Raw genomic sequence first — 14,477 nt, forward strand, 5'->3', positions numbered from 1 at the left:
TGCCGGGCTCCATAGCAGTGAGTGCTGCATTTACTACCGCATTTCTGCAATAGCTGAAGGTCTGGTTCCTCCTCGCAGGGAGGGGCTCTCAGCCCATCAGTCACTCCCTCCACCCTACAATATGTCCTGCTTTTCGTGGCAAGAAAAGCGATTTCGTGAAAAGCGGCAGGCCAGCGTGTAGGTGCAAACGTGATGTGTGCTGCAGACTGAGCTGCGCTGATAAAGGGACGCTTCAGTGGCCATTTGTAAATCAAATGTCTGCAGTTAATACTAAAGCTGGTTCGGGTGGTGTGGTTATTTTTTATGTGTGGGAGAGCAACCTTTATCTAAACTGTTATTTAGAAATGGTACGTTTTGTAGGTATTTGCTGTTTCTTTGCAGACTCACCATCACACCCCCTCACACACCCTCTCACCTCACACAACCTTTCACCCTCACACACCCTCACTCACCCTCACACCCTCACTCACCTTCACCCCTCACACACCCTCACTCACCCTCACCCATCCTCACTCACCCTCACTCACCCTCACTCACCCTCACTCACCCTCTCACCCTCACACATCCTCACACCCTCTCACCCTCACACATCCTCACACCCTCTCACCCTCACACACCCTCACCCACCCTAACACACCCTCATCCCCCTCACTCACCCTCACACCTCCTCACCATCACACACCCTCACTCACACCCTCACGCACCCTCACTCAACCTCACACCCTCACCCTCACACCCCCTCACCCGCACACACCCCCACCCTCACACCCCCTCACTCACCTTCACCCTCACACCCCCTCACCCGCACACACCCTCACCCTCACACACCCTCACTCACCCTCACACCACCTCACCCTCCCAACCCTCTCACCCTCACACACCATCACACCCTCGCCCTCACCCTCACAACCCCTCACACCCCCTCACTCACCCTTACTCACTCACCCTCATACATCCTCATCAGCATAGCATAAGAAAACATAGCATGGCATAACAAAAAAAGCATAGGATACACAACCTCACAACCCTCTCACCCTCTCACCCTCACCCTCGATCTAACACACTCACCCTCACTCACCCACCCACCCTCACCCACCCACCCTCACTCACTCACTCACCCTCACTCACCCACCCTCACTCACCCACCCTCACTCACTCACCCACCCTCACCCACCCACCCTCACTCACCCTCACTCACCCTCACCAGCATAGCATAACAAAACATAGCATAGCATAACAAAACAAAGCATAGGATAGGATAGGAAAACATAGCATAGCATAACAAAGCATAGCATAACAAAACACAACAAAACATACCATAGCATAACAAAACATAGCATAACAAAACAAAGCATATCAAAACAAAACATAGAATAGTATAACAAAGCATAGCATTGCAAAACAAAACATAGCAAAACACAACAAAGCATAGCATAACAAAGCATAGCATAACAAAGCATAGCATAACAAAACATAGCAAAACAAAACATAGCAAAACACAACAAACCATAGCATACATAACAAAACATAGCATAGCATAGCATAACAAAACACAACAAAGCATAGCATAGCATAACTAAACACACTATAGCATAGCATAACAAAACAAATCTTAGCATAGCATAACAAAACATAGCATAACAAAACATAGCATAACAAAGCATAGCACAACAAAACATAGCATACCAAAACAAAGCATAGCATAACAAAGCATAGCATAACAAAACATCTCATAACAAAGTATAGCCTAGCAAAACACAACAAAACATAGCATAGCATAACAAAACACAACAAAACATAGCATGGCTTAACAAAACATAACAAAACATATAAATGGCATAGCAAAACACAGCATAGCATACCAAACACAGCAAAACATAGCATAGCATAACAAATCATAGCATAGCAAAACAAAGCATAGCATAATAAAACACAACAAAACATAGCATAGCATAACAAAGCATAGCAGAGCAAAACATAGCATAGCATAACAAAGCATAGATAGCATAACAAAACAAAGCATAGCATAACATAGCATAGCATAGCAAAACATAGCATAGGATAGCATAACAAACCATAGCAAAGCATAACAAAACAGCATAACATAGCATAACAAGACAAAACATAGGATAGCAAAACAAAACATAGCATAGCATACAGCATCACTCAGCACCACCACAGCATCACTCTGTGGCACCACAACATCACTGAACTCCACCACAGCATCAATCTGTGCAACCATTCAACAACAACTGGTTCAAGTATGTTATCTCAATGTTTCAAGCATTATTACAAATGTAAGAAAAAGATGTTAATATTTGACATATAATCTTGGATTTTCGTCACAATAAAATACACTGAATATAATCTTCACAAATGTTATTTACAAAAGTTTAAGCTATTGCCATTATAAATTACAATAACTTTTATTTAAGTATTAATTATTTAAAAAAATGATAAACCATTGTTATTTGTAATATCAATACATGTAAGTCATGTAAATACAACACATATTGCATTACAAATGCTATAGGTGTCACATTTGCGAAAGTTATAACTATTGGCTTGATAAATGACAAAGCTATTAATTTCGCTAGTTTCAAAAACAAAACCTAAATGAAAAATTTGTCATTTACAATACCAATAGCTCAAACTTTCCTAATACGAGACCTATTGCATTGCAAATGCTTGTTTAGAAGTCCCAGCAGCTGCAATTTGTTGCTATACTCCTTTCGCTATTGTGCACCTTTGTCTGCCATACTGGAACATTACATTGAAAGCCAAAAAATGGAAGCTGTAGTGCTGTGACGCACACATCAGCCTGTTTAGTGATGCATTTGCAAGCATGTTTATTCTTGTTCGTGATGCATGGTTCAGCACTGGCAACAAGAATTTAGTCTATGATACATCTGGTACCATACAGTTATATTAGGGATTGATTGTATTGCACTTACCTCTATCCTTAAGGCGCTTTTAATAACTGCCAGAAACAGAAACAGGTAAGAAGAGTCCAATAGCGAGAAGAGACCAGGAAAGAGGGACTATGTACCGTACCACAGATATCATAAAGGAAATGAGAGTGCTAAGAAACATACTGTCAGCCCGGCATGATAAGATAATGTATTAAAAATAAAACTAATATATGTTTCATTCTAATTACTTATTTCTCTTGTGTTTTACAGAACTCAGATTAATTTCACTGTGGCGATCGACTTTACAGCTTCAAATGGTGAGTAAGCAGCTGCGCAGCAGTATTGCAAAAATCGTTTTTTCCACACATAGGGGGTTATTACGAGTGTGGCAGTCCTAGGACTACCGCACTCGCGATGGCAGTCTGACCACAGTATTCTGAGTGTGGCGATCGGACAGCCACACGACTGCCGCCTCCACTGGGTTCCAGAAATCTGCGGCGGTGGTGGTGTGGAAGGGGCAGACATATGCTGTTGGTGCTGATGCTGGCACAGCTGAGCAAATTCCAAGTTGCATTTTCATCATCATTTCATGGTGGTGAGCCCGCCATAAAAAGGGGAGCAAGCATGCCAGTAAGGGCGCCCTAACAGGGCCCCCGGATGAATTTGCCCATGGAAGTGCACGTGGGGGTGGCACATGTTGTGCCCCCTATATTTGCACCTTTGTTCCTGCACTGTGTGGTGGCATGCACTACATAGTGTCACGGCGGCAGTCTGCTTGTTAGGCTCGTCTATGTGCCTCACAGACCACAACTGTGTCACTGCCGCCACACCGCCTGCCCTGGATTCAACTCTGAATAGAGCGGGCGGGTGCACCACAGGCTTAGTGGTCCTCCTGGGTGCGCAGCGGTGGCTGTCCTACAGGAGGACCGCCAAATTGTAATCAGCCCCTTAGTGCGTATCATTCTCATGAGTGGCCAGTCATCTTCGTGACAGTTCCCTCATTTGCAAAAGATGCCTGAGGTAGCAGCTCAAAGATATTGTCCATAAGTTTTTAAAGTTACACAGTGAATGTTGCTAGTGCAGTACTTATGACCACAGCACACATTGATTTTCAAACTTTTGCAACATTTTCTGCTCCAGCCAATCTTCTGGGAGTAAAAATTACAAAATCAATGTACAGATGAGGAAAACAGAAAGTTAGCATAATACCATATACAAACTTACTCTCACGTAAGAAATATCCAAGGGCCAGGTTAGCAGCTTGAGGTTCTATTGCATTTTGAGTTATTTTTTTGACAAAATGCATCGTCAAGTCCAAATAGTGCTAAATGCTGAATAACTCTTCTTGCGAAACTCCCTGAAATCTTACGCAATTTTGTGATAATTCTGCATAATTATTCTACAGCAAATTACATGAGTTACATCCACCCCTCCTTTAGGATAGTGTATTCTTTGCTCCTTCTCTACAGTGATGCAAGTCTCGGAATCCTTTGTTCTCCCTGGGTTCCACAGTGATAGGACTAATCAGGCTTCTTGACATGTGGGATTCAGGAGCAGGCAGATGGGATGTGGGTATCATGCAGAGAACTCCCCTATCCTTTAAAGTAGGGGAAGTACCTGGATTGCAGGTTCTGCCCAGTAGGAACTTGGGAGCGGACACTGGCCCTTAGGCGGGCTACTTTGTGTGAGATGTGCTTCCTGTATAGGGGCAGAATGCAGTCACTCAAGGTGGAGTTAGCCAATTGCTGAAGTGGGCTGACCCCATTGCCCCTTGCACTATGCTTTAGTGGGCGGAAGAAAAATGAGAATGACACAATAATTGACCAATAGATGAAAAGGGCTGACTGAAAACCACTTGTAACAATAATATTTATGTACTTTTATTAAAATCAAAAAGTCTTGGCTAACGTTAGAACTAATGAGGTGCGAAGAAGGAAAATATTTGGGAGTTCACAAACAAGCATCATTACATTTAGGAAATAGTCTTTCATGGGGAGGGATGGGTGTATGGAGGAGACATCTACAATAGGAAAGTTAAACATTATAGGCGAACAGTCAGGAGTGGGGGGGGTGACAACATCTACGGGTTGGAATGAAATCTACGCATTTTAAAAGACACAGAGGCAGCACATATATCAAAAGAAGTCAAAGGAAACGTCAACAGTGAAGGGCAACATGGAGAAAGTGCTGGCACTGAAACAGCGAGACTAGATGCCAGCATGCAGGGGCAACACTTTGAAGTGCCAGCACCCAGAGGCAGCTAAGCGGGGTTGATCATCACCGTCGCAGAGATAGGTGTCAGCACTTAGATGCAGATAAGGGATGTTCCTCACATATACAGAAAGCGGGTAGTTGGAGCATTCAGAAGAAGCAAAGTGGAGGTGCAGCATTCAGAGGCAGCTTAGGAAAGGTGAACGCATAGCATTCAATGAATTATAACTTATCTTTTTACATAATAAATCATTTCTGTAGTTTCTATGCACTGTAAATAGCAGCTCTTATTGTTACCTAATTTATAATACTCAATGTACCAATCTATGAAGGATGGAAGTCAGAGTGTGTATTGCCAGGATTCAAACTCATGACCTGCAGATTGCAACTTATGTCAATGGCAAAGTTCAGCTCACTGACCATGTGACTGCCTATAACTTAACCACACCAGACTTTCAGAGGCAAGAGCCAGTTTCCTTACTTCAGGTCACTTCCTTCTTATAAAAAGAACTCAGTTCCCAGTCAGAAAAGACCTTAGTTCCCATGTGAAGGCACGTTTAACATGGTTTGCTCTGGCCAACAGGTAATCCTTCACAGTCGACGTCGCTGCATTACATGAACCCCTACCAGATGAATGCGTATGCCATGGCGCTCAAGGCTGTGGGTGAGATCATTCAGGACTACGACAGCGACAAGATGTTTCCAGCGCTCGGCTTTGGTGCCAAACTCCCTCCTGATGGGCGGGTGTCCCATGAGTTTCCACTGGTAGGTTTCGCTTTTGCTGATTGTAAATCTTTTGTTTTCCCTAGCTCGCTGCTCATATTTTATGCTTTCTTTGATCTTGCCTATTTTTAATCTCTTGTTCTTCATACGATCCATTTCATTCTTTTTGGCATGATGTTAAGGGCATCGATTTGTCCCACTTACTCTTCTGCTCTTTGTTGACATAGTTGCTGAGGTCTGGCTCCAGACCAAAGTTCAATAAACCCTCCTTTTGCCTCTTTTCCAGAATGGCAACTCCGACAACCCCTACTGCAATGGGATTGAGGGAATCCTCGAAGCGTACCACCGGAGTCTCAAAACCGTCCAGCTGTACGGGCCAACCAACTTCGCGCCAGTGGTCAACCACGTGGCCAAGTCAGTCCTTTGTTTGATTCTCTGTCTTTGTGTTGAATAGATTCAACCTAACAGGACTACTGTCTGAGCCCTGCCAATGTCGTTTTAGCCAAATGTGTTACTCCTGTGTTTTCATACTCTCTGGGCTCTTGCTTGGGCTTCCTGTTGTCTTTTTATCCATGTTATTGGCCAAAAACATTAGAAGGCCCCATCTATCAGAAACTGTAGATACTAACAAGGCCTGCTGTGTCCTCTGCAGCAGGCATTGCACAAGGGCACAGTGAACAAGCATGCTTTGACCATCCATTATAAATGCCAAATAATTGACCTTATAGTTTATTTATAATATTGGCATGAGGAATGAAGAGCACATTTAAAGACGAGGCCTGCACAGTCTGATGTCTTCAATTACTTCAAAGGAGGAGGTTGTTTGTTAATTCGACCAGAGGGAGCACTGACAGGGGCTGCAGCTGGTAAACTGACTTATGTTGTCCGACCGAATTACTTCATTCGACATTTGCTTAATTGGCCCTACTTCCGGTACACATTTACTTCATCCGCTTTAGTTAGTTATATCATTGCTTCCACCAAAGCACCTGGAAAACAACGTTTGAGGCAAAGCTGATTTAGTGTTCAGTTTATTAAAATATCAAAACACTAATTTTTAATAATGAAAAATAATACCAACCATGTATTTTTGTTTAAGTTGGGACTAGGGTTAAGGTTAGTACTAATTTAAGTAATTCGAAATTAATTTCAGTAAATTGACTGTTATAATACTGTGCATTCTTATTATAATTACAACTAAACTTTACATCAATAATATTAATAGTTAAGGTTAATAATATCATTTAATACAATTATATTAAAAATTGATGAAATTAATTAACTATAAGTTTTAATTTAGCAATTGAGTTTGAATAATGTGTATAATTATTTTATTGTGATTTAATTTTGAGTTGGTTTATCAATTTCCTATAATATAAGTTAACTTAATTGGTAAACATAATTTGAGGATTAGGGTTAACACTCTTGGTTACAAGTTCAGAATTGCTTTGTTTCCATTTCACTTAATTTCCTAAAAATAGCAGGCTTATGGTTAGTGTTAATTTATAATAATGTAAAATTAATTTAGGTACTTTATGGTTTGAACATCCAACCGACTGTAAAGAAATATTCGCCCATACTCAGTTCTTCAACTTTTGAATACTTCCCTGGAAATCTGAGTTTTCTAAGTATGGGTGAAATTTGCGAATTCGCGGTCTGCGAATTCGTGCGAAATTGGATAAAAAAGTCAGCGAGTTCGCGAATTTTCCTGCGAACTCGCAGATTTTTGTGCCATTTGCACAAATATGTGACCACGTGTGCCTGTAACTTTGCCAGCGCGCCAAAAGGCGCCGAGGTCCCTTGAGTGAGATGGCCATTATAGTGGGGACGGGCGGGAAGACGTTTCATATCGCTAGTGTGTGGTGGATGGGGCCAAATGGGTGGGGCTTCTATGCGAGTTCACATGCATCTTGCTTATAAAGGGTCAGAGACCGAGCGGAGCAGCAGATGAGGAGAAAGCAGCCTCCTGGTCACAGGAGCTACACGGGGATGGTGCTCGGGAAACTCATGGATGCAAAAATACGTTTGGCACAGGACCCCAGAATCCTTCAGATGTCCAAGATAGCTCTGCTGCGCGTGTTGATACAAAGTTATTCTGATCCTGATCAGTGGGTTCAGGCGCATGCAGCTGCTGCTGCTGGACAATGTCCATCTCATACTAAACTGCCCCGTACAGGCATATGCTGGCACTGGGCAGTAGGGTGCAGTGGCATGCGGGTGTCCACGCCTGGTACATGTGCATAACGGTGCCAGGGGGGGACACGTGTTTATTGGTGCTGTGTAGCAAGTTATGACTTTACATTTTGACTGCACAAGATGGTGGTACCACCTACACGGATCAGGAGCAACCAGGCATCAGACTTCATGGTGCAAGAGCATAATGGTGCTGTGCGGTGCAGGTATATATGTACTGGGGGCAGGGGGACACTTAGCACAATGTGTGCTCACACCCAGAGGGCTCCCAGGCAATTGAGCACAAATGACTTTCACACTGAGAGGGCTCCGAGGCAGTTCAGCAGCACGGGGGCTCACACCCACTGGGCCCCGGGGCAGTTAGTAGCACGTGGGCTCACAACCCCTGGGCAGCTCACCAGCGCAGGGGCTCACACCCACAGGGCTCCCGGGCACTTTAGCAGCGCCACCCTTTGGTTCATCACTGCCACCATCTGGTTCATCACTGCCACCCTCTGGTTCACCTCTGCCACCCTCTGGTTCATCACTGCCACCCTCTGGTTCACCACTGTCACCCTCTGGTTCATCACGGTCACCCTCTGGTTCATCACTGCCACCCTGTGGTTCATCACAGCACCCTCTGGTTCACCACTGCCACCCTCTGGTTCATCGCTGTCACCCTCTGGTTCATCACTGCCACCCTCTGGTTCATCACAGCACCCTCTGGTTCATCACAGCACCCTCTGGTTCACCACTGCCACCCTCTGGTTCATCACTGCTACCCTCTGGTTCATCACTGTCACCCTCTGGTTCACCACTGCCACCCTCTGGTGCACCACTGCCACCCTCTGGTTCATCACTGCCACCCTCTGGTTCACCACTGCCACCCTCTGGTTCATCACTGTCACCCTCTGGTTCATCACTGCCACCCTCTGGTTCACCACTGCCACCCTCTGGTTCATCACTGTCACCCTCTGGTTTATCACTGCCGCCCTCTGGCTCATCACAGCACCCTCTGGTTCACCATTGCCACCCTCTGGTTCATCACGGCCACCCTCTGGTTCATCACTGCCACCCTCTAGTTCATTACTGCCACCCTCTGGTTCGCCACTGACACCCTCTGGATCATCACTGCCACCCTTTGGTTCATCACTGCCACCCTCTGGTTTGCCACTGCCACCCTCTGGATCATCACTGTCAACCTCTGGTTCATCACTGCCACCATCTGGTTCATCACAGCACCCTCTGGTTCACCAGTGCCACCCTCTGGTTCATCACTGCCACCCTCTGGTTGATCACTGTCACCCTCTGGTTCATGACTGCCACCCTCTGGTTGATCACTGCCATCCTCTGGTTCATCACAGCACCCTCTGGTTCACCACTGCCACCCTCTGGTTCATCACTGCCTCCCTCTGGTTCATCACAGTGCCCTCTGGTTCACCACTGCCACCCTCTGGTTCATCACTGCCACCCTCTGGTTCATCACTGCCACCCTCCAGTTCATCACAGCACCCTCTGGTTCACCACTGCCACCCTCTGGTTCACCACTGCCACCCTCTGGCTCATCACTACCACACGCTGGATCATCACTGTCACCCTCTGGTTCATCACTGCCACCCTCTGGTTCATCACTGCCTCCCTCTGATTCACCACTGCCACCCTCTGGTTCATCACTGCCACCCTCTGGTTCACCACTGCCACCCTCTGGTTCACCACTGCCACCATCTGGTTCATCACAGCACCATCTGGTTCACCACTGTCACCCTCTGGTTCATCACTGCCACCCTCTGGTTCATCACTGCCACCCTCTGGTTCACCACTGCCACCCTCTGGTTCACCACTGCCACCCTCTAGTTTATCATCACTGCCACCCTCTGGTTCATCACAGCACCCTCTGGTTCATCACTGTCACCCTCTGGTTAACCACTGCCACCCTCTGGTGCACCACTGCCACCCTCTGGTTCATCACTGCCACCCTCTGGTTCACCACTGCCACCCTCTGGTTCATCACTACAACCCTCTAGTTCATCACTGCCACCCTCTGGTTCACCACTGCCACCCTCTGGTTCATCTCTGACACCCTTTGGTTCATCACTGCCACCCTCTGGATCACCACTGCCACCCTCTGGTTCATCACTGTCACCCTCTGGTTCATCACTGCCACCCTCTGGTTCATCACTGCCACCCTCTGGTTCATCACAGCACCCCCTGGTTCACCACTGCCATCTTCTGGTTCATCACAGCACCCTCTGGTTCACAACTGCACTTTCTGGTTCATCACAGCACCCTCTGGTTCACCAGTGTAGATTATGGGGACGAAGCACACCTGCCCAGCCTCAACCGGGGGCTGGTTAATGTGTTACTGAATTTGAGCTTAAAGTCCGGCACCTGCTTCCTTATCTGTAAGTGCTTCCTGGTTTAATTTTTGTGACAGCCTGGAGCATTGTGCCATACTTGTAACTATTCTCTGACCCTGCGAGGGTCAGAGCAGGGTCAGAGAATAGTTGCAAGTAGGCAACAACTCTGGAGGCGCCACTCAGGAAGCACTTACAGGGTTACAGCAGGTGCCCAAGTTGAAGTTAATTTATTTGTAACCATTTTGTAAATGGTTACAAAGAAATTAGCTTCAACTTGGGCACCTGCTGTAACCCTGTAAGTGCTTCATGTACTTCCGTTTTTGAAAATCCGTCCCAAATGCAATTTCGCGAGATTCGCGGACCGCGAAATAGCAGAAAATCTGCAAATTCCGCGAACGGAATGGATTTTAGGCCCATTCTTAGAGTTCTCCGAGGGGGTAGGGGCTGCTGACCTTAAATGTTCAAGATATCTCAAACCTCTTCTAGTATCACAACTCTCACTAGGGATTTGGAGGATTACATATGCACATAACATGCCAATGCAGTGTGCCTAGATGAATTTCTAGAAATGTGAATGAATGATAGTGGCTTGGAACCTTGATCTTCTTTTTGAAAAGGGAGAACAATTGTGAGTACAAAACTGATGTACTAAATTCCGACTAGCTGCTTTAAAAAAAAAGAAACCACTGACAGATAAGTAACCACAGAGTGAGAGGTTTCAACTTTTAATCTGTATCCTTTTGATTAAAAAAGACACCTCCTTCAGCAGTAATGGACAAATTAAATTCAAAGTTGTTTGCATTGGAGATAGTATTATCCAAAGGGACAGTTTACCCCAAATACTAATCTATCTATCTATCTATCTATCTATCTATCTATCTATCTATCTATCTATCTATCTATCTATCTATCTATCTATCTATCTATCTATCTACCTATCTGTCTCATTTCCCCTCTCTCATTCTAGCTCGCACTCTCTTTTCTTGTTTCGCTCTCTATCTTTTTCTGTCTCCCTCCCTCTTAAAGCCCCGCCCCCCCAACTGGTTTGTGCCCATAACCTTACAGATTTGTCACATGGTGGCAGTTGTAAGCACGTCAAATGTCTGATACCTTAGTTTCATGATCCCATTGAATGCGGGTTGTTCATATCTGCAGCATTTCAGAATTGATCCCATATGAAGATGGCATTCTGGATCCCATATCCATGTCCCTCATGGAATTCTAGAGTGAGTCTCCCCACTACTTATCATGCTTGACTTCAGTGTTGATGCTACCCATTGTATTTTTTGCTAGATATTTTATGCCTTGCATAATTCTCTTTGGATCCTTAATTGCTCATGGAACCGCAGTCTGTTTATTTCCAGAACAATTTAGTGTTCATTTTGTCTTGTCCCACAAACAGTCTGTGACTTATAATGTCCCTAGTGGTTGCTTTCCCTTCATGTCCTTAGTCATACATGATGGACTTACAACACATAATGGTAGCCCCCCTATGGTTCTGCATTGCATGGGGTTTGCTGGCCTGGATTCCTGCATTAGAGTTGCAGTTGCCTAAAGGTGATACCTTGGGCCTCATTTATAAGGCTGTGCGTCACTTTTACGCCACTGGTGCGTCACTTTTTGTGACGCACCAGTGGTGTAAAAAATGCGCCTTGTTGCGCCATTTTTACAAAGTGACGCATCTAGATAGATGCGTCACTTTGTAAACACCTGCGCCACATTATACCTGAGCCAGGTATAATGTGTGCAAGGGGGGCCTATTGACGCAAGGAAGGGTCGTAGAAGTGACGCAGTGAAATCTATGAGATTTCACTGCGTCACTTTTAGGACGCTGTTGCGTCAAAATCTTGCGCCTGCCTCAAGGCAGGCGTAAGACTGACGCAGGCCCTTTCACATGGGGCTTGCCCCATGTGACAGGACGCATTGATGGAGTTGCGTCACTTGTGTGCCACACTCCAGCAATGCGCACTTTTGCACTTACAGATACGTCAGAAATACTGACGTATCTGTAACTCCTTGCGACATGATGCGTCATACATTAAATATGACGCATCAGGAATGTCGCAAGGAGAGCGCACTGAGAAGTGACGCATTGCTGCTTTCACGCAGCGATGCGTCATTTCTCATAAATGAGGCCCGTTGTTTTTACCCATCGAAAATTGGCCACTTTGTTTTTTTCCGCAAACCTCTGTGTTTGGTATCCCTAGGAAAAATAAATAAGGACAATTCAGTGATTTGGCATTTCATTTTAGTTCTTCTCAATGGTGGTGACGTGAATGTTTAGGAGATCCTCTTTGATTCCTGAAGTTACGCATCAATTCAGACAGTTATACTTTTCATCTTTCTCCAGGGTCCTCACTCTCTCCTTTGGGTATTGTGTACAGAGCTCTCAAGTGTCCCAGGCATATGCATGATCTCCGCCGCTAATCTAGGTTTTTGACTTTGCATTCTGGGATTTGCAGTCCTCTATTCTATTTTAAAATCAGTCCAGGAATGCAAAGAAAAACCTAGACGGGTGAGCTGCTCATGCATTGTCCTGAGAAATGTGACAGCTCTGTGGGTACACCTGATACTCCTGGCCCTACATCCACCTCTGCTTGTGTTACTTGATCACTTTTCACCTCTTTTTTGTGCCCTCAAAGATATATCCCTGGCAGCACCAGTCTTATGCCTACCCCCAATTCAAAACGTGTAGCCATAGCAACATCTGTGGAAGCGGTGACTGTGCGTGGGCGTCCCAGCAGATCCTCTTCCGCAGAGTCCCCCCCCCCCAACCAGTCAAGAGCGATTAAACAGCTTGTGAAGAGGAAAGCAGGTTGCGTCTCGAATACCTACCTACATCCTCCTATCCCTGATCAACTGAAATCCCCTGCTTGGCTCAACAGATGGAACTGGGACCACGAGGAAGAGTGGTGGCAGCAGCCTCAGCCCTGGTCCCTATGTCAAATGATTCTTGTCCTCCCTGAATAGTCCTGGCCGCTGCCTCTGTCCAGAAGGCCCCAGGTCTACTCTCCTTCCTCTTGCTTTTTGGTCACAAGGACGACTGTGGGCACGGGGTGGCAGCTGCCCCTGGTCCTAACATTTCTTTGTTTCGTTTTTGTTTTTTGTATTGGAACAATGTAGAACCTTTCAGTCACTCCAGATTGCTGTATGATTCTTTAGGTGTAAGAAGAGCTGGAGGGGAAGGGCGGATTGGGATCTGGAGTAAAAATGGCCAGGTCAATGGGACACGATAGGGAGTGGCTGAAGTGAAGGTGGGAGAGAGCAAGCAGAAGAGAGCCTCGAAGCACATATGTGATAAGTGGGAGTAAAGTGGAAATGGTAAAGAGTGTGAGGGAGTGCAGGAAGTTAAATTGTGCTAGATAGGTTCTTGAACTTGTCTCTAGACACGGCCATGTACAGAAAATGTGAAGGTGACATCACAAAATAACAATTATTGTAACAGTCAGTTAAAAGTCGAGCAAGAGGTGTCAAACGAGGCAGGACAGATGGAGGTGTCAGGGCAGCAGATGCTTGAGTTCAGCCATATCTCGCCCTCACAGCTTCTGAATAGAGAGGCTCAGCCTGCGCCCTACCTCTAATCTATAGGTTGACCTTAACAAGGTACAAGCTGAAGACACAGTTGAAAGGATGGAGACCTGTATGCAGGGGCTGAGGGTCAGTTCTGACAAGTGCGCACGTGGACGCATGCTCCAAAAACAAGGGGATTCTTAGAAATGAAATATGCTGTAGGGCAGATCTTGCACCTGTTCACAAAAACCTGTGGCTGTGTATATAATTTCCATTTATATTCAATGAGGCCTCGATTACGAATTCCTAATAAAATTCCCAGACCTTCACTAACGGCTGTTTGCACAAGTGACAGATTGTTTTTGAAAACTGGTGGTCGGGTTTTACCTCCGATAAATTCCAGCAAGTCATTCTTGACGAAATTTACTGGATGAAAAAGGCGTGTAAATAACAAGACTTGAAACTAGTAGTGCGATAAGTACCAAAATCCGCATGCTCTGCCACAACTTGTTATTGACGCTATTTATCGCATGCATGAAAAATTTGCCCCGGGAAATCATTATGAATCAGGTCTGAGACCCCCTTAATCGAG

At 45.4% G+C, this 14,477-nt stretch overlaps 1 protein-coding gene across 2 annotated transcripts in view; it reads left to right on the forward strand.

The window, feature by feature from the left end:
* The window catches only part of LOC147665960 (copine-5), a 1,339,740-nt gene that overhangs the window by 1,259,872 nt on the left and 65,391 nt on the right, over positions 1–14,477 (forward strand). For both annotated transcript variants that reach the window (XM_086949376.1, XM_086949377.1), the window contains 3 exons: positions 3,183–3,229; positions 5,707–5,888; positions 6,133–6,260. In XM_086949376.1, the coding sequence (XP_086805502.1) occupies positions 3,183–3,229; positions 5,707–5,888; positions 6,133–6,260 (357 nt within the window). The remainder of the gene's footprint in view (positions 1–3,182; positions 3,230–5,706; positions 5,889–6,132; positions 6,261–14,477) is intronic.

The sequence above is a fragment of the Lissotriton vulgaris genome, unplaced genomic scaffold, assembly GCF_964263255.1.
Source record: "Lissotriton vulgaris unplaced genomic scaffold, aLisVul1.2 SCAFFOLD_285, whole genome shotgun sequence".
NCBI lineage: Eukaryota > Metazoa > Chordata > Amphibia > Caudata > Salamandridae > Lissotriton > Lissotriton vulgaris.